This window comes from Panulirus ornatus, chromosome 14 (genome assembly GCF_036320965.1).
Source record: "Panulirus ornatus isolate Po-2019 chromosome 14, ASM3632096v1, whole genome shotgun sequence".
NCBI classification, from domain to species: domain Eukaryota; kingdom Metazoa; phylum Arthropoda; class Malacostraca; order Decapoda; family Palinuridae; genus Panulirus; species Panulirus ornatus.
Window position 1 is genome coordinate 60,419,528 of NC_092237.1, and position 21,727 is coordinate 60,441,254.

Genomic DNA, 21,727 nt, shown 5'->3' on the forward strand with positions numbered 1-21,727 from the left:
GACCAGGACAGGTCATGTGGTCAATGACAGGTCAAATCACAGGTCATGTGGCCAATGACAGGTCAAATCACAGGTCATGTCGTGTTGGCAAGTCACAACACATGCGGTGAGTTACAGTCATTTGGTAAGTTACAATAGTTACTAGTTTCAGTCAAGTGTGACGTGACTCAAAACTACAAAAAAAATTTACAGTTCAAGAGATTTTCAATACGAATATAGATCAGAATATAGATCCCGCATAGCGAGTACGAGACTGGACGAACACACACGCAACACCAACACAGGAAAGGCATCTTTGCGTCACAGGCACACACGAACGATCCACTTTACGTCACAACCACACAAAAACAACAACCCCCCGCTGCGTCAAATACGAACGTCATATTCCTCCTTTGCGTCGCAGACGACGAACGACCTCCAAGCCTCGCAGCCACACATCGAGAAACTTCCATCTATCAAAACCACACACAAAAATGCCCTCCCAAGTTGTACCCCAACACAACATCCCCCCACAAGCACACGCCCTTCCTAACCCCATAGACACGGGAGCCGTTTTGACACACCAGACGTCTGTCTTACACACGGATCTACTCACGTCACAAATCACCTCCCAAGGTCGCCAGCAACACCTTACGCCACTAGTGCACGAGACCCGTTCCCCACCACAGAGAGCAACGTGGACAAGACTCGACCAGCTTCTCTAACGTGGCCAGTCGAGGGTCCAGCTAATTCCAGACCTAAGTACACACACACACACACACACACACACACACACACACAGACACACACACACACACAGACACACACACACAAACACACACACACACAGACGAAAGGTGAGACAGAGCCTTAGAGAAGAGCCATAGAGGAACGACAGAGTTAACAAGTGAGTCGTTAAATGAATTCTCAACATCAAGAGAGCCAGATGTCTACTGCTGCAGAAGAGATGGGTCTAATGCATGAAAACCCTGTGGGCGAAGAGGTCGTCGAGGTTGACTACCCCGGCGAAGATGTGATGGCTTGTTAAGGGCGCCAGGCAATGGACACAGGTGGAGCCAGACTGACGCCAATGAAGATGATAGCATCAGTATCAGAGCAGCAGTGAACGGTGAGGAACAAGGCTGAAGTTCACAGTGGGGGAGAGAGAGAGAGAGAGAGAGAGAGAGAGAGAGAGAGAGAGAGAGAGAGAGAGAGAGAGAGAGAGAGAGAGAGAGAGAGAATGTACGAACTTATATACCAGAATCATGGACAGGAAACAGTTACTTCATTAAAAAGATAGTGAGTGTGACTGTGGTGGTGGTGGTGGGGAGGGGAGGTTGAGAGAAAGAGGGAGGGATGGGGTTGGCAGGGAGGAAGGAAGAGAGGGAGGGGTCTGGGGTAGAGGTTGGGGGAGAGAGAGGGAGGGAAGTGGGCTGGAAGAGGGGTTGAGAGGGAGGGAGGAAGGATGGGTTGGGAGACAGGAGGGGGGAAAGGGAGGGAGAGTGGGAGGGGGGGTAACTGTGGTGGTGGTGGTGGTCGATAAGTCAATAATCTTGGGAGAACTGGTCGCCTCACTCAGCTGCCCGAGAGAGGCAAGGGGTGAGGAGGGAGTGTGTGTGTGGGGGGTAAGGGGGGAAGGGTTGAGGGAGCCTCCTGGAAGGGGAGGGAGGGAGTTAGGGGGAGTATGCTGGGAGAGGGAAAGGCTGAGTGTGGTGGCGGGAGGAAGTAGCGTAGAGGGAAGAAGGTTGTGGGGAAAGGGATGGGAAAGTGTGGTAGGTGGAGGAACGTGGGGTGGGTCACGGTGCTTAGGGAAAGTGGTTGTAGTGATCGTAAGGAGTTACGGTCGTAGATGGGTAGTAGTAGTAGTAGTAGTAGTAGTAGTAGTAGTAGTAGTAGTAGTAGTATCACTACACACCAACCCATGGCAACCTGCACCTCAGCATTAGGAGTGGGTTATCACTGTCTGTCAGCGAGCTGGGGGAAGGGGAAGGAAATTAAACCGGCCTCTACCGGCAACCTTGTGGCTCTGCAGTTTCCTCCTTCCGTCCTATCATAATAGTGACGGACTCTCGCCTTTGTGGACTCCCCTCGTGTGTGGCATCCTCTCATACTCCCCCTCCTGGGGGATATCTACCGTATAGCACTCTCTTGAACCCTCTGGTATCTCCTGTGTAGCACTGTCTTGCCTACTGACACCTTCCTGCCCACCACTGTTCAACTCGAACTCTTTTCTTTTTTCCCCACTTGCCACACATCAGTGGTTCCCTCCAACAGTGGTTCGAAGCTTCGTTTTTTCTTCTTTTCTTTTTTTTGCGCTGACTCGAAGTTTTGACAGACGGATGTGGCAAACGTATGAAACTATTGCTCAGATGTTTACCCCCATTCGGGATCGTCATAGCGTCCAATGTTCACATCAAGAGATATGAGGCTGTGCCGTATTCTCAGAGTTAAGTGGGTGTTTTGGGTGTCATAACCTCACCACAGTGGGGAGATTGGCTGTATCATATGCTCACAGGAGTGGGAAAGGTGGCTGTACCATATGCTCAAAGCCATGGGGAGGTTGGCTGCACCATATGCTCACAGAATGGGGAGGTTGGCTTTCATATGCGTACAAAACTAAGGAGGTTGCCTGTCATATGCCCACAAGAATGGAGGAGGTTGGAAGTTAAAACCCCACAACAACAAGGTGGATGGTTTGGTCATGTCCTGACACTAACAATGATAGGGTCAGTTGTGTCCTCTACTCACACGATCATCAATACAGCGTTCCCCATGTGTCATACAATTCCTCCCTTGTCCCTCCTAACCCACTCAGCATAAATTTACATCTCCTCCAGCAACGGTAAAGTAAAAAGGCTCTGTCACTTCCCAAGACAACGAAGATGTTAGGGAAGCGGCAAGAACACGTTCCCCAGACTCGATTGTCGCCCTAATAATGCCATCTGTCGGATCAAAACGGCAGTGCATTAAAAAGCAACGAAATCAACGAAGAAATTGAATCAGCCTTAAGAGTCTGAGCGAAACACTCGGCAGTCTCCTTAGGGCGGACCTCGTTTTCTTTCTCTCGGTCCAGCTAATTTACTCCGACTGTTCCTGTCACTTCCACTCGCTTTTCTTGGTCTCTTTACTTACTTTGTAATTCTCGAGCTCACTCTTCTTCACCACTGTGTTTACATGTATTTTCACCGTGTTTCTGCAGAGTTTGTATTCCGTGGTAAGAACCTAACACGGTGGCGAGCTGTAATCTCTTCGAATCTGTCTTACGTGAATTCACATTTCCTCGACTATTTTCAAGGGGACATGGCAGACTGGGGAGAAAAAAGTTTGTGACGAAAATTTTCCCCTCCTACAAGTTGCCTCTCCTACTGTCATTCAATTATACTCTTCAGTCATTTTTTTTCAATCTTTAATTCCGCGACGCTTGTACCTGCCCCGCTTTCTTAAGTCACCATATTGGATCTATATCAGCTGGATCTTGATCCTCTCTCAGCTGGTATTGGTACTAACTCACATGGGTCTTCATACCATCTCAGCTAGTCACAGTTCTTTTTCCAGCTGGGTACTGATACTCTCTCAGCTGGTCCTGATATACACCAGCTTTCCTTTGCAGCCAATTCTTACTTCTGCCTGGACGGCTTCCTCCTCTGCCCAAATGTCCCGTCTCCATTGATTTTCATTTTGGTCACAGGGGAAGCAAGTCTATTGTAGACTCCTGCCCATCTTGTGGGCGGTGGCGCAAAAGAGTTTACAGTGCACAAAAGGTGCGGGGCCTGGGCGTCAGTGACTGAATTGCATGATGGGTTACATAGTAGGAAAACTGCTAACAGGGACCGAGCACCCTTGAAAGAACCATTAAGCAATTTACATGGTAAGTGAACTATTTACTACAATCAAACAACGATCATTAGATTAATCATCAAAACATACGATAAGAGAACTATTTACAAAAAGCAAAGTTAGGATGCATTTTAAGCATCCGAAGTAGAACACTGTTATGAACGAAATGCCTACATACACACACACACACACACACACACACACACACACACACACACACACACATACATCTTGCTTGTTCTCCTCGCTATCAACGGAAGGGACAAGCTCCCATGCACACATCTGTACTCCAGCTTGAGTCTCCTGTTATATGGACACAACAAGCTTTATGAAAATCTTATTCTTTCTGAAGGGGAGAGCCCTCTGAGGGAGGACGCCAGAAGGAATAAGAAATTAGGGAGATGAGTGAAGGGACGATGAAGTCCAATCTAACAGTGTGGAAAGGCCGAGACTCACCCCATCTTCTTTGCGTTTGTGTTCATTGAGGTAAATCATGAGGTAAATCAGAGATAGTTATCCCTGAGAATATAAGAGTATAATGGGGGATTATCAATACTTATTTAACGAGAACAAACAACTAAACACAAACACCATAAGAAGGAAGCAGCCACCCCCGTTTGGACTCGTATATAGAAACGAGCAGAGCGGAGCGTGAATACCCACCCTCCTGCCTTCAATTCTTCAGGAGGAAAACGAGGGAAATCCCAGTAACCTCTGGAGGAATAAAAAACGATATATAATGGGCCGTTAAGACAGTGTGAGACAATATGATCCTCCCGCCAAATAGCAGGAGCGAAGTCATGGAACGGGACGTAATTCAGCCTTTTCTTTTTTCTTTTCCTTTTTCACCAACATTACGAAAACGTAAACAGGTCATGAGTGTCAGTGTTATCATTATGTTACCCCAGAAGGGGATGGGGAACCCTCCTGCAGCTTCAACGATGCGCTACAATCAGGACCGGAGAAACAATGGACTTGTCGAGTACATCATTCTCTCGCCGAGACTCGGCGCTCCGACGATACAACCACGCCCATGGTGATACTTATTTACGCTCGTGGACTGACCGTAAGCAGGCGGAGCCCGGTAACACCGTCTATGAACACAGGCACATCAGAAAACTTATTAACAAAAATTTTAGTCGAGTGATTCTTGGATGGTTTTACTACCAAGCTTAAATTAGTAAAAGGGGGAAAAAATAATATGGTAACTAAAGATTATAGTACGACAAGGCTACCATCATTTGCCCCTAATGTATTTATGATTAAAAGATGAAAATAATTCACAACTTTAGAACCACAAAGACATCGAAATAATAGATTAAAAATAATAAATCGTAGGTTAAGTCTGAAAATTAGTGCAAAACAATATTTCAAGAGATCCATGAGTGTTAAACACCCTCACAATATGTATAAACAAGACCAAAATAAAGAGATAAAAAAAAGTAAAGATAAAAGGCACGAAAAGTTGACCCCGTCCCACGTCACTCACTCGGAAATAATAATAATAAAAAGAAAGTAAGGCATTTTACGGCAGGTCAACCCAGGCCAGCCCTTCCCCTCACACACAATATTGTCGCAAAAATTCACTAATGACTACATGGAAACTCCAGGCCGCCCGCCCACCAGAGAGGCAGGGAGGCTGGGCTGGTCACGTGTCCTCCACCAGGCTATTACAATGACCGTGCTGCATCTGACAGCCGGGTTATATAGAGATGTCACCATCCGGATCTACTCCAACAAAGCTTTGAGGCTGGCTCTTATCCTCAGCCGGTTATCATAATTACCTTATCACCCCAGAGGAACCCCTTCTCCATGGAGGTCCTGGGCAAGCAGCTTCATGACTGCGCTACAAGAAGTACCAGGGGAAGGGTGGAACCTCTTTGATGAGAGAAGTTCTTCGACGGTTTTGTACTCTGATGATCACAAACATTGACGAAGGTGACTTCTTACTCGCGTCGCTACCTCAGGCAAGCGAAGTCCGGAAACGGCATTCTACGTTTGTATAGTTTATCAGTAACGCGTACGTCCCACCTCCCTGTTCCACTGTGCGACTTTCGCGTTAGTTCTATCTGTCTACCCGTTTTCTATCACTGGGACCCTCGGTTTTCTTCTGCTAACCTTCGTTGGCTTGAATATTTTACATAAACGATCCATCCGGCCTTCCCTCACCCTCGCTTCTACTGACACACTGATCTGTGTGTCGTCAGCCTCGCCTCCCCTTCGCAATCCCCATCAAATACTTCCTTTTCCCCTTCACCCACGTCGCGTTTTCTATAGGCAATATCTCCCGCAGCCCCCATACCCTGACCCCTCGACATCAGACCTTCGTCCTCTTACGAAGGAGAGTCGTCCATCGCTGCCACGTTCGCAGTGCAATTAGTCTAAAAATATCCTGGCGTTACCTCCCTCGCAACACCGCCTCCCTCCCGCTCGCTGGTTCGCTAACTGAAGGAGGACAGAAAAAAAAAAAACCAGCAGAGCCACAAAGTTTTTGATCAGATCGACACCTTTCTATTCGTGTTACACCACACGCTCTGATCGATTCCAGCCCCACGTTCTGGGAGACTATGGTTGACCTAAGAGTCGCGTGCTCACCGAGATGCTGTGCGAACACTTTTGAGGATGGCGACATTTTGATTAAGCAATTCACGTCAACTTGTGCTACGCGTCTGTAACGACTGGTAAGCTGCCACAGAAACCCTCATATGTGCTTATGTTCCTGCCTACCAATCTCTCTCTCTCTCTCTCTCTCTCTCTCTCTCTCTCTCTCTCTCTCTCTCTCTCCCTCAGAGCCTTTTCGTCTGATTACCTGTGACTTCCGTATTAGCTCGCGGGGTTAAGTTCCAGCGTTCGAAACCCTCTAACAGTCCCATCATCATAAACTAGCCTTCCTCTTCAGCAGGAAGGAATGACCCTTGGGCATGGTGATGGTCTTGACTCTGACCTGAACCTTAAAAGGATCAGGTCAAAAGTCACGCAATCATACTCAAGGGTCGTTACGTCGCCCTCAAGGGATCGTAACACAGTGCTCAGGAGGGCAATTAGTACCTTCTGTGAACGTGGATCATCATTAGCATCAGCCCTCATCAATGACGCGATGGAACTGTTCAACAATTCGTCCAACAATTAATATATCACTCTACAGCTGATTAAGTCATTTATACTACCTTCTGACGTCAACGACGACGTAATGCCATTAGCCACACTAAAACATTATCCCTTTGACACACAAACACACACACACACACACACACACACACACACACACACACACACACACATGGGTGGGGGTGGGCAAAGGGTTACGAGAGGGGAAGGGGAAGGGGGGAGGCAGCTCAACACACCCGTACTATAGTATCAAGTTTCCTTACTACGATCACCACAGCCAAGGGTCCGCACTCTATGTAGCAGTCTTCACACCCACCCTGCTGGGTGTTTGGAGGAGGAGGGGGGGAAGAGACAGAGAAAGAGATATAGAAAGACATGGAAAGAGATAAATGGAGATATAGAGAGACAGAGAAAGAGATATAGAGAGACAGGGAAAGGCATACAGAGAGACAGAGAAAAAGAGATATAGAGAGACAGAGAAAGAGCAGAGAGCAGAGACAGAGAGTAGAGAGGAATCGGGTTGCCAGCTGGTCAATCTGCTAAACAACCAACCAAACAGACAAACAGCCAGTTACCCTGCCAGAAAGCCAACCACCCAGTCAGTCAGTCCAGTTAACAAGCTAACCACCCACTCAGCCAGCCAGCCCAGCCCAGCCCAGCCAGTCAGTCAACCAGCCAGACAGGATAACGAGCAGGTGCGAGATAAGATAACCAAGAAGGACGGATACGACACGCAGTTTATAAGAGCAGTTTTCCCACAGCAGCCAATACACGCGACGCTTCGATAACCCCCTAACACCGGCCCAGCCGTTCCTGGAGGAAGGTTTAAGCGGCGACATGCAGGAGTCTATGCAATATCCTTCGTAAACTATTATCCATCCAGCGTCCCGTTAATATGAGCGTTTCGCCTATACTGTCCAACAGCTTAGGTGACGTGTTTGGTTGAAGACAGAGTTATGCCGGAGGAGGGCCGATGAGAATAGCGAGATCCTACTGCACTTTCTAGTTTCTAATGATTCTACTTCCTGGCATTTCTAACACCTAGTTTCTTTGTCAATTATGGGAAGAAATACTTTAAATGAGTAATACAGGAACAAAAACATGAATTTCCTAATTGGCTACTATGTTGGAAACTAATCTATTTAAATCCGTAGTTTTTACAGTAAAAAAATGGTATATATATATATATATATATATATATATATATATATATATATATATATATATATATATATATATATAATCTTTTTAACTACAGATTCTGTATTAATTTCTCAATGCAAACAGAATCCTACACAAATCTTTCGAACTTCGAACATAATCCTGTATAAATTCGCTTTTCACACCACACAGGATCATATACAAATCCTCACCACTACAAACAATCATATATATATATATATATATATATATATATATATATATATATATATATATATATATATATATATATACCTTTACGTTTTCGCAGCACCCATTATAAGCCCAGGGGAGGGAAACTTCCCTCTCCTGGAGCTATGCATGCATAATAACACGTCCACTCGAGTCTCTAATACCGGCTGACAGGGGAGAAGGGAGGGGGGAGATCCTTCAGGGAGGCATTCCGGGACTCCTCTTCCCCCGGAAGCAAGGGCGCCACTCGCCGCTCGCCTTCCGCCAACCAGATATCGAGTCAAGCCACAGCCCAGGCAGATATGGCCGTGTTATCAGAACCCGACCTCTTATCTCACTTTTATGACCCGAACTGAACTTTAAGACCCGCACTACGTCAGAAATTTCAGCCTCTGCGACTTCAGCTAAAAATCCGAAGATTTCTTTCCATCGCCGCCCCACACACATATCCCCCCCCCCCCCCCCCCCCGCCCCAGTCTTAGGCGAACCCAGAACCTTGAGCCAAGGCGGCATCCTTATCTACCTGTGGGTTCGTCCCTCCCCACTCCCAACCCACGACCTCGTCTTCCCCGTACATTTTCCGGTCAGCCCGAGTGGCTTTAGGCCTACCTGGTCCTCGGGAATGGTCCCTCACGACAGCGCGATGAAAGAACTCATCCTCCCTCTTCTTTACTATCCCGTCTACATCTATATAGGTTAGGAATGTTGGGCGCTTATCTCTCTCCCTTTCCAGCTGATAATCTCGTCACAGATCGTTAGGTCTTCTGTTATCTGGCTCTCCCTTGTTATCGCACATTCTCCTTGCTTGAATTACATCCATGAGTTCCTCGATGAGTCATAATATGGATAGCAATTAAATCAAAGCTTCTAAACTCATCACCGCCAACCTCTATTACCTTCGATTCTTCTCAAAACACACACATTTCTCGTGCAGTTATGTGGTTTCGTCGTCTGCCATCTCTTAGTTCGTTGTAAAATAATTTTTGAATAAAGTGACGCACCAGATCCTCGAGTATATTTCTGTTTCTATTCCCCTTCGTAAAGAAACGATCAATATACATATACGGGTCGTCAATTGTTTACATGAAAGTCATGTAAAAAAAAAAATCTTTATTCATAAAATACACATCAAGATTCCTGAGCCACCAAGTTTAGTCTTGTGAATTCTTACGACGTCAAATATCTATCGTAAAAACTTTCGTCAACTGATATTAGGAAAATTCTTGCGTGCTTATTAACCAATGAAATTCTCAAAAACATTATGATTATGAAAACCTGTTAAGCCAAATTTCATCATAAAATCCAACACTCTCGTGAATCTTGTTTAAGAAACTTCCAAACCTTACATCAGTACTTTAGCTTCGTCATTTTATTCACTAACACCAATATCATAACACACGTGTCTATCTCATAACCTCCTAGCCTTTACGACCAACTATATCTAACATATACGCTCACCAACAACCTCCATTCCCCCTCCCTAAGTACTGCCACCATCCTCGTATTGTCTTAGTCCCTTCATTCCAACTACCCCCAGGCAACATTTACATCCGACTACTCTAACACAACCCTACCTCCCATCTCCTGATATGGAACACCACATCATTGCTTGATATTACACCTTCAACACCGCTGGTTAATACCCATAGCTCTGGTACTAGCGTTAGCCTCTAATAGCCTCAAACAAATTATTTATACAACAAACCCCGAGATGTATTTGAAAATATGACAATTCCGTAGTGCAGTGGATCATAATCAACGCATGTGGCCGAGTTCCAGTCCTGGGTGCAGCAGTCGGTCAAATAGCCAACACAGATATTCATCCCCTTTAGAGCTGGTCGATAAATGGGTACGTGGCAAGAATACATACATACATGCATATATATATATATATATATATATATATATATATATATATATATATATATATATATATATATATATACACACACACACACGATGATCAAGGCATTCAAAAGCCCACGTAGCTTCAACTACCAAAAAAAAGGTAATTCCATCCACAAACATTGCTCCATAAAGCCTCCATTAACAACCATATGCTAATAACCCATCCCCTTACATTCAACCCCCTTATATCGTGTCCACTAATACCCCAAATCCTAATACCTTCATAACATTACGCACTTCAACATCACCCCTGTAAAATGTCTCCAGTCCTCTGTATGAAAACTTGCTTCTCTGCTCCATTTCTAATACCAGCTAGCCATACATCTCTACCCATTAGTACTCGAACTTTCCCTCACCACGAAAGAAGTCGCCCGCGCAAATCTGAAAGTCGCCTAGTGGAACGAGGTTTTAATTGCAGCTGAGAGCCAAGGTGCATAAGTAGGGCTTCCACTGCCCTCCCACGAGGGCTGGGGGTGTGTGGGAGGGGCCGCTCTCTGCCCCCTAGCGTCTGCTGTCTGTCTGCTCTGTTCAGGTTAGAGAAGCAGAGTGGAAATTTTGAAATACAAGGTGAAGAAGGGAAGCCAAGGGTCCTTACAACTAATTATACCTCCTCCTTATGCGCATTCATCTTATACTTAAAATTCCTTTAGTTTTTAGACCTTTCTCCTCTCCTATTTATGAAATATTTCAAAGAAAAACAACATGTGGAACCCTTCCTTCTGTGAACTGGAAAGCATGAGAACCCATAGAATCCCCGCTCGCATTGCTAACCACGGAAAGACATCTTGTTTTAAACCCTAAATCTGCCACGAGTAAACGCAAGTAGGTCATCGTCAGTCCTGCTACGTGAAGACGAACAAAACCAAACATAAGAGGCCTGTAAAAGTCTATCCATTGCGTAGTTTTCCTTGTCATCATTATTCTTTTACTTGGCTTACCCGAGAAGCCATGTTTATGGGTTACGTCACAGCTTTACTTATTGTGGATAGTAATGTTACTGCCAGTGTAGATAATTACTGCAATAGACTAGCTATCCTAGTATAATCTCTGTAATACATCTTATGACGACAATACAAAAAGGAAAATAATGTTGTCCTTTAAAGAACCCTCTCATTTCGCTCCTGCAATCGATCAATAGACACACACACACACACACACACACTAAAATTTACTTGGGACCGTAAGTACTGTAAAAACAGAGTCTTTCCATTCTTTGACTTCTTGCATAATAATAATAATAATAATAATAATAATAATAATAATAATAATAACAACAACAGCTGTCACTCCACCTCCAACGGCCAAAAAGGTAAGATACATATTCTTTTTTTTAGCAGTAAACATGGCTCCGTTTAGAGGCGGAACCATTCCAGACAAAAAGGCTTTCACATCGCCAGCAAGAAACCATCATTGGCATTAAGAGTCTACTGATCTGTCATAGCCCAGCCTATAGCCTAAGAGGAAAAAAGATACGAATAACAATGAGGTAAACAAACAACAGTATAAAGTCATGGGGCTTAACCGCTCCATTCATCGCCAACAGCTCACCTAAAGTATTATATACAAAAAGCCACATGCCCTTTCCAACTTTTATCGATGTAATGCAGATTCTACTATGATCTGAATAGTAGTTATTTACACGCAGTTCTTAGTATTTTCTTTTTAAAGTTGTCTAGATTGGCCTTGTAGAACGGCATAAAAGTTCGTCAGCTAAAAGTATAGTTGACCAGCAATAAATCTCCCAAAGTACTTTCAAATCTCCTTTATCTCTTTTTTGAATTTACCACTGACATGAAAATGTAATGGTAGGTGAAAGAAAGCATGCGAATTCCGCAAAACTGAAGGGCATGCATAGCCTAGCCAACATATATTCCTATATTTAAAGCCGGCGATCACTGGAATGTCCGAGAAAAAAAAATGCTTGGCTACCTTTTGTATCCCTAAATCATAATTTATGTAAAAACATCATTAAACACTACGCATCCAGTCCTCTAAAATTTTAGGAAAGAAAACCTACCTTCACTCTTACGGGTAATTGCCGAAGTGGACCGCTTAATCAACGGCTACGCTTCATTCTTATTTTGTCAACAATTCTTATAATCAAACCTAGCCCCACCCCACCTATAACTTAGCTCAATTAAACGTAACCGAAATGGGGGAAAAGATACATTATATATGACATTATATTGAAATTCTTAAAAAGTCAAGCCAAACAACCCTCTATAAAGATGTTTTAGGGCATTGAGGCAAACAAGGACGCAAGCGCCTTTCCTACAGTCAAAGTCATGTAACACTTCAGTACTCTTTACAGAAAATCTTAATTCTATTTTAAGCTCTCTACAATCCTACGAGAAAATCCGTACGAGAAAACATAGATATGTAGACTTAGCTACATAACATTTCAAAGCCCTGGGATGTCATACACAAGATAGGCTAGATCTGGGATGTCATCACAAGATAGGCTAGATCAAGTTTCAAAGCCCAAGGTCATTACATAAAAGACATCATTAAAGACAAAGCTTGGCTACCCTTGAAAGCCAAGTATCATTAACAGGTAAAACATACTACATTTCAGAGCCCTAGGTTGTTACATAGATGACATCATTAATAACTATGCTTGGATTCCTCTTAAAGCCAAGGATCATTATCATGTAGGAGAAAATATCATGAAAGGTTCAGGGTAATTCAAGCAAACACATGCTTCCCACTATGAATCTGACGTAAGGTTGGCTGTTGGTGGTGCAATTCACATACTTTTAATATAACAAGAAACAAATCATATATATAGAATGTATAGAATGTTACATTCCAGCGGCTCATAAGCTACTCCATACTTACTTTATCTAACATATTAGAAATTCACATTACTCGAAACATCAAATCCACGGTTGTAATAACAAGCCATTTCTCAAACAATGCATTTAGACGGTACTTACCATTTCTCCACCTCTGCTGGCGCAACTAAATATTGCAAGTTTGATACTTCTAATGTCTAAAAATGTATTATTCATCTTACAGCCGAAAGAATACAATCAGAAAACCGGTAAAGATACCGTTCAAACATAAATAGAAAAACTACCAATCGACTACTTGGCGAGTCTATCACTTCGGTGATTTTCATGATAATTACCCAGAAAAAAAAAAAATATGAGTGCCAAAGAACTCTCTGCTTACCCTCGAGTCTGATATTAGGTAGACGACGATGAGTGTGCCTCCGAAGTGACATAATTCTGACTTTTCTGACCTTTGAAGACCGGACAGCAGAGCAGTACGTCCTGAGGTAAGCATTACCCTACCCTGCCGCTAGAGGGTGTTGCCTACTCATCAGCTGACTGACCGGCCATCGAACATTCCATTGTTCTGTCCAACTTTTCCGTGTTTTTTCGTCTCTCAGTGATCCAAGGTGAATAATTTGAGAATCTGGCTGACACATAACTTCTTCGTTTTGCGGCACCACAGGTGAGGAGTGTGAAATTTTGTTATTCGCTGTAGTTTCAATGTGTGATGTTTTTAAAAGGGTTTTTAGCCAAGTGGCGTATGATGGCCATTACGGCTTGTATCACATTACCGGACCCGCCAACCTGTTTCAAGCTGATGTCGGCTCTTTACGTCATCCGACTAGAGACTAGATTATCTAAACACGAACATTTATGAGTAATGTAATATAACCACGTTCTGTAAGTGATTAATTACTATTACTAACAGTAGTACGAAAAACTAACAACAGTTATGACAGTAAATGGTTATGCAGACAAAACAGACCGGAAACAAATTTGTAATATTATCTGACCCAGTAAGTTTACTGAGTTAAGGACTTTATTTTTATTCATGTTTGACCGCGTAAAACTGTAGTTTAATGCATGACTGTGTTTAAGTTCTTTACAAAACATTTAATACTTGGAGTATCAGTGTCATTGTCTCTCCATTTGTCTTATAGGAAATTCCTACATTGGAAGCCTATCAAGTAGGTCAGGATTCAGTACTAATCATAAACATGGTTTATCTTTTATCTAAAGTGAAATATATAAAGCGAATCGCATATATATATATTATAAAGCATCCCATAAACATGTAATTATTGCTTATATTAAAAAACTAGCCTTTCATCCTATCAGTAGGATAGGATACAAGAAATATACAAAAATACCTTGTCGCGAGTCGCCACAACTCTAAAATATCATTTTATATTTCACGACCATATGTATTTTATACCACCACCATCCGGTGTATTAATATTCAAAATAATAGCACGACAAATGTGTAACGTAACTGGGTTAGGCACTGCACGAGTGGGTATCCTAGGGCCCTGTGATCGCCTCAGTAAGCTGTTTCTGATACTGAAAGATACGAAATGGCTTTTCTTATGATTCTTATGAAAGACTCCTTGTGTTCTAATTATACCCAGGTTTACCGGTCACAGCATCTTATTTACTATGCCGACAATGCCTGTGTGCAGTGAGCGCAAAAGAATATCAAGAGTTCACTGAGGGTCTTTGTCGTATCCTAGCTGCTAATTATTATAACAGACATGACAAAGTCGATTCATTGATTAATTACATTTATTTCTCAAAAGCACCAGACTCGTTTACTTGACATCGGAAGTGGATGTAATCCCAAAACTAAGGCTACCCTACCATCAACAGTAAGGGTTTACCATTTATTTTATTTTTTTTTCTTATCTCGAAACGGGTGAATTTTTTTTTCTCGCAATTAAATTTCTAATGTGTCTAGTATCTCTGCCTTCATGCTTGACTACATACGATTATTTTCGTACAAATTTACTTGCCTGCTAATGGTGCCCGCAGCCTAGCCCTTACTATTGGGAAACGTAGCGTAACTATTAAATGTACAGGTAGCCTATCTAGCTTTATTAAATGTACACGTAGCATATCTAGCTCTATCATTTGTCCACGTAGCCTAGCACTATAATGGTACACCTAACTTAGTTTGATCATGTAGATTACAGATGTTAATTACCTTATCTAGAATTTTGATACATATCAATGATTGACAGTGTGTATTATGCCTCTTTGAGTTCTCCTCCTTCCATCAAATTCATCTGCTAGGTCTTTCCTGAGCACTCCTGCATCTCCAGATATAAATTTACGTTACAAGTACTTTATAGCAGCAACGCCAAACCAGAGACAGCGTACCTGGTAAATATCGAAATTGAATTTCACAGAAACCTCCATCGGTTGTACGGTGGCTCACCAGGTGGCATGGCGATAAGTGGGCGGGACTTAGCGGGCTTCCACAGCAAATCCAGAATGAGATACGGTTTTGAATCTGTTTTTGATTTGTTGTTGTGCTGTTCAACAATCAGATTCTGCTCGACATGCCAAAAATGGTCACTAAATCATTCCTCCCATGTTCAGCATTTGGAGCACGTCTGTCTTTTTTATTACATACGATAGAAACTTCTAGATTTCACTCTTAGCTCATGAATCCAGACTAGATTTCACTCTTGCCCCATGAATCCAGACTTTAATCAGCTATCGAATCCTTAATCGGGCACAATCCTTTTACAAATAACACGATTCAGGAACCCCTTGATGAAAAGGGGAATTGCGTGCTGAATCCTTAATATATGAAACCGGTTTCCCCACCGGAGCACTCCTTATTGTCTTTGCATTTGTGATAACATAACTACTGGTAGGCATAAATTCAGCTTCTTACACGATAAGAAACAATGCCACATAATACTGCCTTCAAAAACATAATAGATGTAAGCACAAAGAAATTAATCATTATCATCAGTCTTGCTAATTTATCATTGTATTAGTCATTATCATTAGTACTACAACAATCGTGAGCAATATAAGATGAATTTTCACTAACAACAGTTAACTAATCACAGTTTTACTGTACCAGAAATTCAAGGGATTATGCATATGGCGTGAAGTAAACAAGGGTTTATGAATATGGCGTCAAGTAAAGAGCCTAGTGCCTGGGGGTAAAATAGAGGGAACCAACATATCTGTTCTGTAATTAACCTCTGTATTCCATACAGGCGTATGAATACTCCTCATGAAGGCTGGTTCACAGATTAATAGCTACTGCTGGTAACTGGATTATAAAGTAATGAAACGGCGTCTAATCACGCTATAATCTACCGTGAGTAATAGATAGGGAAGAATACGGAGTGGTACTAAATATGAAAGCCTGAATATGATCAAAGGTACAGTTTGAGGTTTTGCTCACAATAACCTATATGACTTTTTTGGTTTTCCAACGGCAGGTTCCATCCATAAAGCAGCTGGGAAATAAATAACTTAGCACGGTAATTGTTATTCACTTGACAGCTAGATTAATAGCCATTTATAGCTACAATTTGTGTTTACTGTGTTCGAATAGTAATGCACAAGTTAAACAGATGGCAAAAGCAGGCAGTAAGTATGTATCCGGTAATCATCCTAATCAGGTGGCGCTCACTCATCATCATACTTTCATTCTGAGCAAACAGATCATCTATTGTTCTTCGCACAAGCTTGGCTCTTGTTACACCCATCACCTGAAAGCTGATCAGTACTCCACAGTCAGAGACTAAGGGTTATAGGCTATGAGCGAGTACGGTCTTTAGATATCATGAACTCCGGATGTGGGTGTTCACAACTAATGTGCCTGATGATTGATAACATTACGCTGACGACCATAATGATCCAGGCAATCTATTAACCCAAAGCCTAAATAATCAATTTCAAGTCATAACTGCTTCTAAAAGTCTCATTCCAGCCAGGGTGACCTCTTGAAGACTAATGACCATTCAGGGCGGTTAGTGAAAGACAGTTGACCAATTTGGGCAGGTTTTTTGGGGGCGCTTTTTTTTGCAACAGCAACAGGCCAACGACCACCCCAAGCTCCAATCGAGACGAAGGTAAACAACAATAATTCCATCAAACCGTCCAACCATAAATGGCCTTCAGACTTATGTCTTTATTCCCCTAATGAATAAACCAAACAACTCTGTGGCTTCTATTAGTGTATTACCTGATGACGCAATAAGAAAAAACAAGTAGTTACTGACTTTGTAGAGTTGATAATTACTTATCTTTTGCTATTGCCACTTCTATTATCATATTCCAATGTGGTAGGCGTTAATGCATATAATTTTTGCTATCTATCTAGCCCATTTGCTAATCATAGAGTAAGTGATGATTACTAAAGACGTGCCATACTTGTTGGTTCCTAGTTATTTTTCAGAACGTTTGTAGCACTCCAAGACACTCATTTTTTTCTTTTTATTTAGGTAACGGTTAATTAGCTGTACAGTCCAAGCTGAAGAACCTAACAGGGAATCCTTATCAGGCAACAAGTTCATCATTCAGTTTTATAATTACAGAATAAAAAGAAATTACACATGGTGATCTCACACTCTACTCTCTAATTACAATTACCTAATAATTATAGTCATTCCTAGCTGCATAATAGCTCACCAAATTCATGCAAGTACAGGATAATATTATCCTACTTTGTACTCACACATAGTTCTGTTCACGAATATTCTTGTTTAATTGGCTACGTTCCAAATTTTAAGACGTTTCAACTTATTTCCTACTTATATTTCAGCGAGTCATAACTAAGGATAAATTAGAAAAAATTCAAGAGAGTAAGATTACTCTTGTTTAAGTTGAGGAATAATTTGGGATTAACGAAAAAAAAAATTACTCGTCCTATGCGAAATGTTATTTCCCCACCGAGGTACGTCCTCGTTAATTACTCTTCTGTAATAATCTTGGGATAAAGATAGGCATCCCGTTATGTGTCAGTATGCTATTAGTTCTTATTAATAGATTTCAAGGGGTCTTCGTGGTTTCTCTATTATATTCTGCTCGTAGAAAACAATAGTATAGCAGCTCGTATTGTTTTGATTGAGCACGTCGTACCAACCGCCTAATCGAGGACCACGTTTGTAGGACCCTCAGATAGGGGGAAGAGGGGCGGGGCTTGCACGACACACGCAAAACACCCGAGGCTCGTGCCCGAGTGAGATTAGCTCAGGGTCAAGGAAGTATTTCAAATACTTGGAGGCTATGACTGAATACGGAGAGCTTAATGCAAAGAACACTAATGGGTGAATCTTGTAAGGGTTGAAAAAAGATTACTTAAATGATTAAGGAGGGGGAGAGGAGGGGGGGGGGGACTTTCCGTTACGTGGGGTGGGGTCGGGTGTGGGGGGGAGGTAAGACCTTGCTTATGTATATGCAGTAAGGGCATGTATAGCATGTATGGTCTTATATATATGCAGTAAGAGCATGTATAACATATATGATCCTATATATATATGCAGTAAGAGCATGTATACGCATGTATGGTGTAGCATGTATGGTCTTGGAATGAAGAATGTGTTGTTTTTTTATGGGTGGTTTTGAGGTTGACGAACTAAATGCTCATAAGTTTATTAGCACAAATTTCAAATAACCTGCAAACCCATCACCTAATTTTTTTTTTTCTTTAGAAATAGCGTAATAATTTTTTTAGTTTCCTTTGTGCCATTCTAGTTCTTCTGTTTTCCCTAAACCAACTTAATTGGATTCTTTAATCTATTTTTCTCGTACTTGGAAGAAGCTTTCAGTGTTTTTCTACTTTCCCTGAAGCAGCCGTGTCAGTTTTTCCTATTTTCCTTGAAGCCTAGGACCTAGTCTAGATGAGAGACGGGACAAACTGGGTGAGAACCTTTCATCAGATGCCTGATGATAGTATGTTAATTAGTGGCCTTGGCAAGCCTCATCATCACCTCTGCTGCTATTATGGAAGGCGACTAGATCAAGGGTCCTGTCGTCAACGGGACTACGCCACCCTTATCAGATCTGTTGACTAATTCCCATCGACAAGAAGTCCCTTTGATTTTGAACCTAATCTACTTAATTTGGCTTCCAGGGAGGCGTCGTTATGCACATTACTTGGCATTATATCTCTGTAGACTAGTATTATTATTCCTCATTTGATAGTGTTAATTGTTCATTTAATGTTATATTCCTAGTAGATTTGGCATTAACTTGTTTATTGATAGGCTAGCATTATTAAGCTATACATAGGGGTTATATTTCTTAAAAGTTTACTTCAATAACACAATCAATGCAAGTGTTTCTTCATATGCTAGCCCCGTTTCCTCATCTACTGGTGCTTTTTCACATGTAGGCTATCATTATTAATGGGGCTACCTCCATGTACACTTGCCTTATTAGATGATTTATTAGAGCAATGACCATTCAGGCTAGTCTCATTAACTCATTTACTGGATCTATTTCCATAAGCTAGCTCAGTCACCTCATTAATTGCAGCTATTTTGTTACTAACTCATTTACTAGAGCTATTTCCAGGTAAGCTAGCTTCATTACTTAATTAACTACAGATATTTTCTCACTAACTCATTTACTCATTTACTCACTAACTCATTTGCTTGAAAACGTTATCGTCCCTCCCTTACTTATCCCTGCTATTTCCTTATTATCTCATATATTGATGTTATTCCTAACTCATAAACCTATTTGGAGCTGATCTTGTTTATGATGAGAGACGCCAAGCAAAACTAAGTAATAAGCATTCGCCTGTGCCTGTGCTGAGGTCAAGTGACGTGCTAATTAATATCTAAAGCTGAAAGCAAACAATGATGACGAATTTAGCATATTTGTTCTGTGTTTATGTGTCTCCAGGTCAGAGGTGCTCATGTTTGTTTCTATAGGTCAGGAAGTGTTTCAAGTTGGTGTTTCTGTCGGTCCTGTTGTCCCCATAGCTGAGTTGCTACAGGTCCTACTGACCCATATTTGTGTTTCTATAAGTCCTAGTGGCTCATGCTTGTTTCTTTTGGTCTTAGTGTCTCGTCCTAATGTTTCAGCAAGTCTCAGGGTCCCATCTTTCTGTTTCTAAGGGTCCTTGTGTCTTATATTTGTCTGTCTATAGATCCTTGTGTCCCATACTTGTCTGTTTATAGGCCCTCGTGTCCGATAATTATGTTTCGTCTACAAGTCTGTATTCATATTTATGTTCCCGTAGGTACGAATGTCCCAACCTTGTGTCACCTCAGGTCACCAGCTTGTGTTCCTACTACAAGTCGTTGTTATTCCATTCCTGTTTCCCTAGAGGTCCCTTAGTCAAGTGTGGATCAATGCACAGCATCAAGTTTATCGTGGGTTTAAGGAGGAGGAGTCAGCCTCTCAACCCACATACCTACCTGGTTCTCAGAGTTGAGGAGCTTGAGTTGGTCGTTGATAAGAGAGTACTTGGCGCTCTCCTCCTTCCGTAGAGCGCGCTCCTTCTTGAGCTCCGGTGACCAGAAGGTCTTAATAGAGTGCATCGACGAGCCTAACTTTTGGTTGGTTAATTCCAGTTCCTTTTTCAAGTTCCCGAGTTCCTTCTGTAAGTCAGAGTTGTGCATCTGGAGTTCGGTGAAATAACCGTCCCTTCCCATGCCCCCGAGGCTGGCTCCCCCGTGCCTGCCGCTCAGGTCCGTGTTGGGGCTGGCCCTCGACCTGCCCATGGAGTGGTGGTCGCGGTACAAGTCGTCCTCAAGCATGGGCCCGCGGTCCAGCGATCGGTCCCGGCGGGCCATGTGTCCCCCCTGTACCCCGTGGATGTCCATGGCGCCCCCTCGCTCCATGCTGCGGTCTCGGGGGTCGCGGATTGGCATAAACTCGCGGTCGTGCGCCTCGCGGTCCAGAGAGTGGTAGTTGCGGCCTACGTTACTGCGGCTTTGGCTGCGGCTGCGGTGATGGGTACCTGGTGCTGATCCGCTGCGGCGGTCCGCTTCCATGGTGGCGTGGGGGTCCATGTATGGCCCGCCGTGGTCCAGCGCCAGGGTCGGGGACGCGGCGCGGGTGGCGGAGCGGCTGCGGCGCGCGGCTGCTGACGGCTGGGGGCTGTGGGCGCGGTGGTGACCGCCCTGGTCCAGGTAGTAAGGGTCGGAGCTCAGGTCACGACGCTGGGGTCGGGGCGACCTGCTGCTCGGCACCCCGCCTCCACCACCACCTCCGCCGTACACGTCGCGAGACATGCCACCATAATCATCACTGCCAAGCACAACACACTGTCATCACTGCCTCACTACACTGTCACTGTCGCCGCTCGCACTGGCCGAGGGGACACTACTGCAGCCGCGATCAATGGTACACAATGTGGCCGAGGGGAGGGCCCGTAGCTCACAAGATACCCCTCTAATTACACGCTGTACGACATTTCTACGGCTTACACCGCATCGCGCATGGTACTACAACATCACAGTTCGCTGGAAGTACAGTTTCCAACCGATAAGACATCACAAAAGGCTTTCTAACCAGAAAACAAGATAAAAAGAACGGCAACCTGCTTTTCCCATCAGCGGGTGGAGTGGGCCGGCGCAGTGAGCGACTGACAGTATTGCCAATGATTAACTAATGAAATCTCAACTCGTATTGGCTCTTATCTCTAAAATTTCTGTCGAGTATTTGTTAGAAGTTAAGGAGAATTATTATAGAGCTCTGAGATTAATTCGTAACATTAAATAATTACGTTGTTTTACCTCTTAAAG

General features: G+C 43.1%; 1 protein-coding gene across 22 annotated transcripts in view; it reads right to left on the bottom strand.

The window, feature by feature from the left end:
- brp (ELKS/RAB6-interacting/CAST family member bruchpilot) overlaps positions 1-21,542 on the bottom strand; it is a 338,677-nt gene extending 317,135 nt beyond the window's left edge. For 8 of the 22 annotated variants that reach the window (XM_071670061.1, XM_071670065.1, XM_071670058.1 and 5 more), the window contains exon 1: positions 20,396-21,540. In XM_071670061.1, the coding sequence (XP_071526162.1) occupies positions 20,396-21,214 (819 nt within the window). In that variant the 5' untranslated portion in view covers positions 21,215-21,540. Of the gene's footprint in view, positions 1-20,395 lie in introns of all 22 variants that reach the window. The other 14 variants (XM_071670066.1, XM_071670069.1, XM_071670068.1 and 11 more) reach the window with 6 other exon arrangements.
- Between the last annotated feature and the right edge of the window lie 185 nt (positions 21,543-21,727).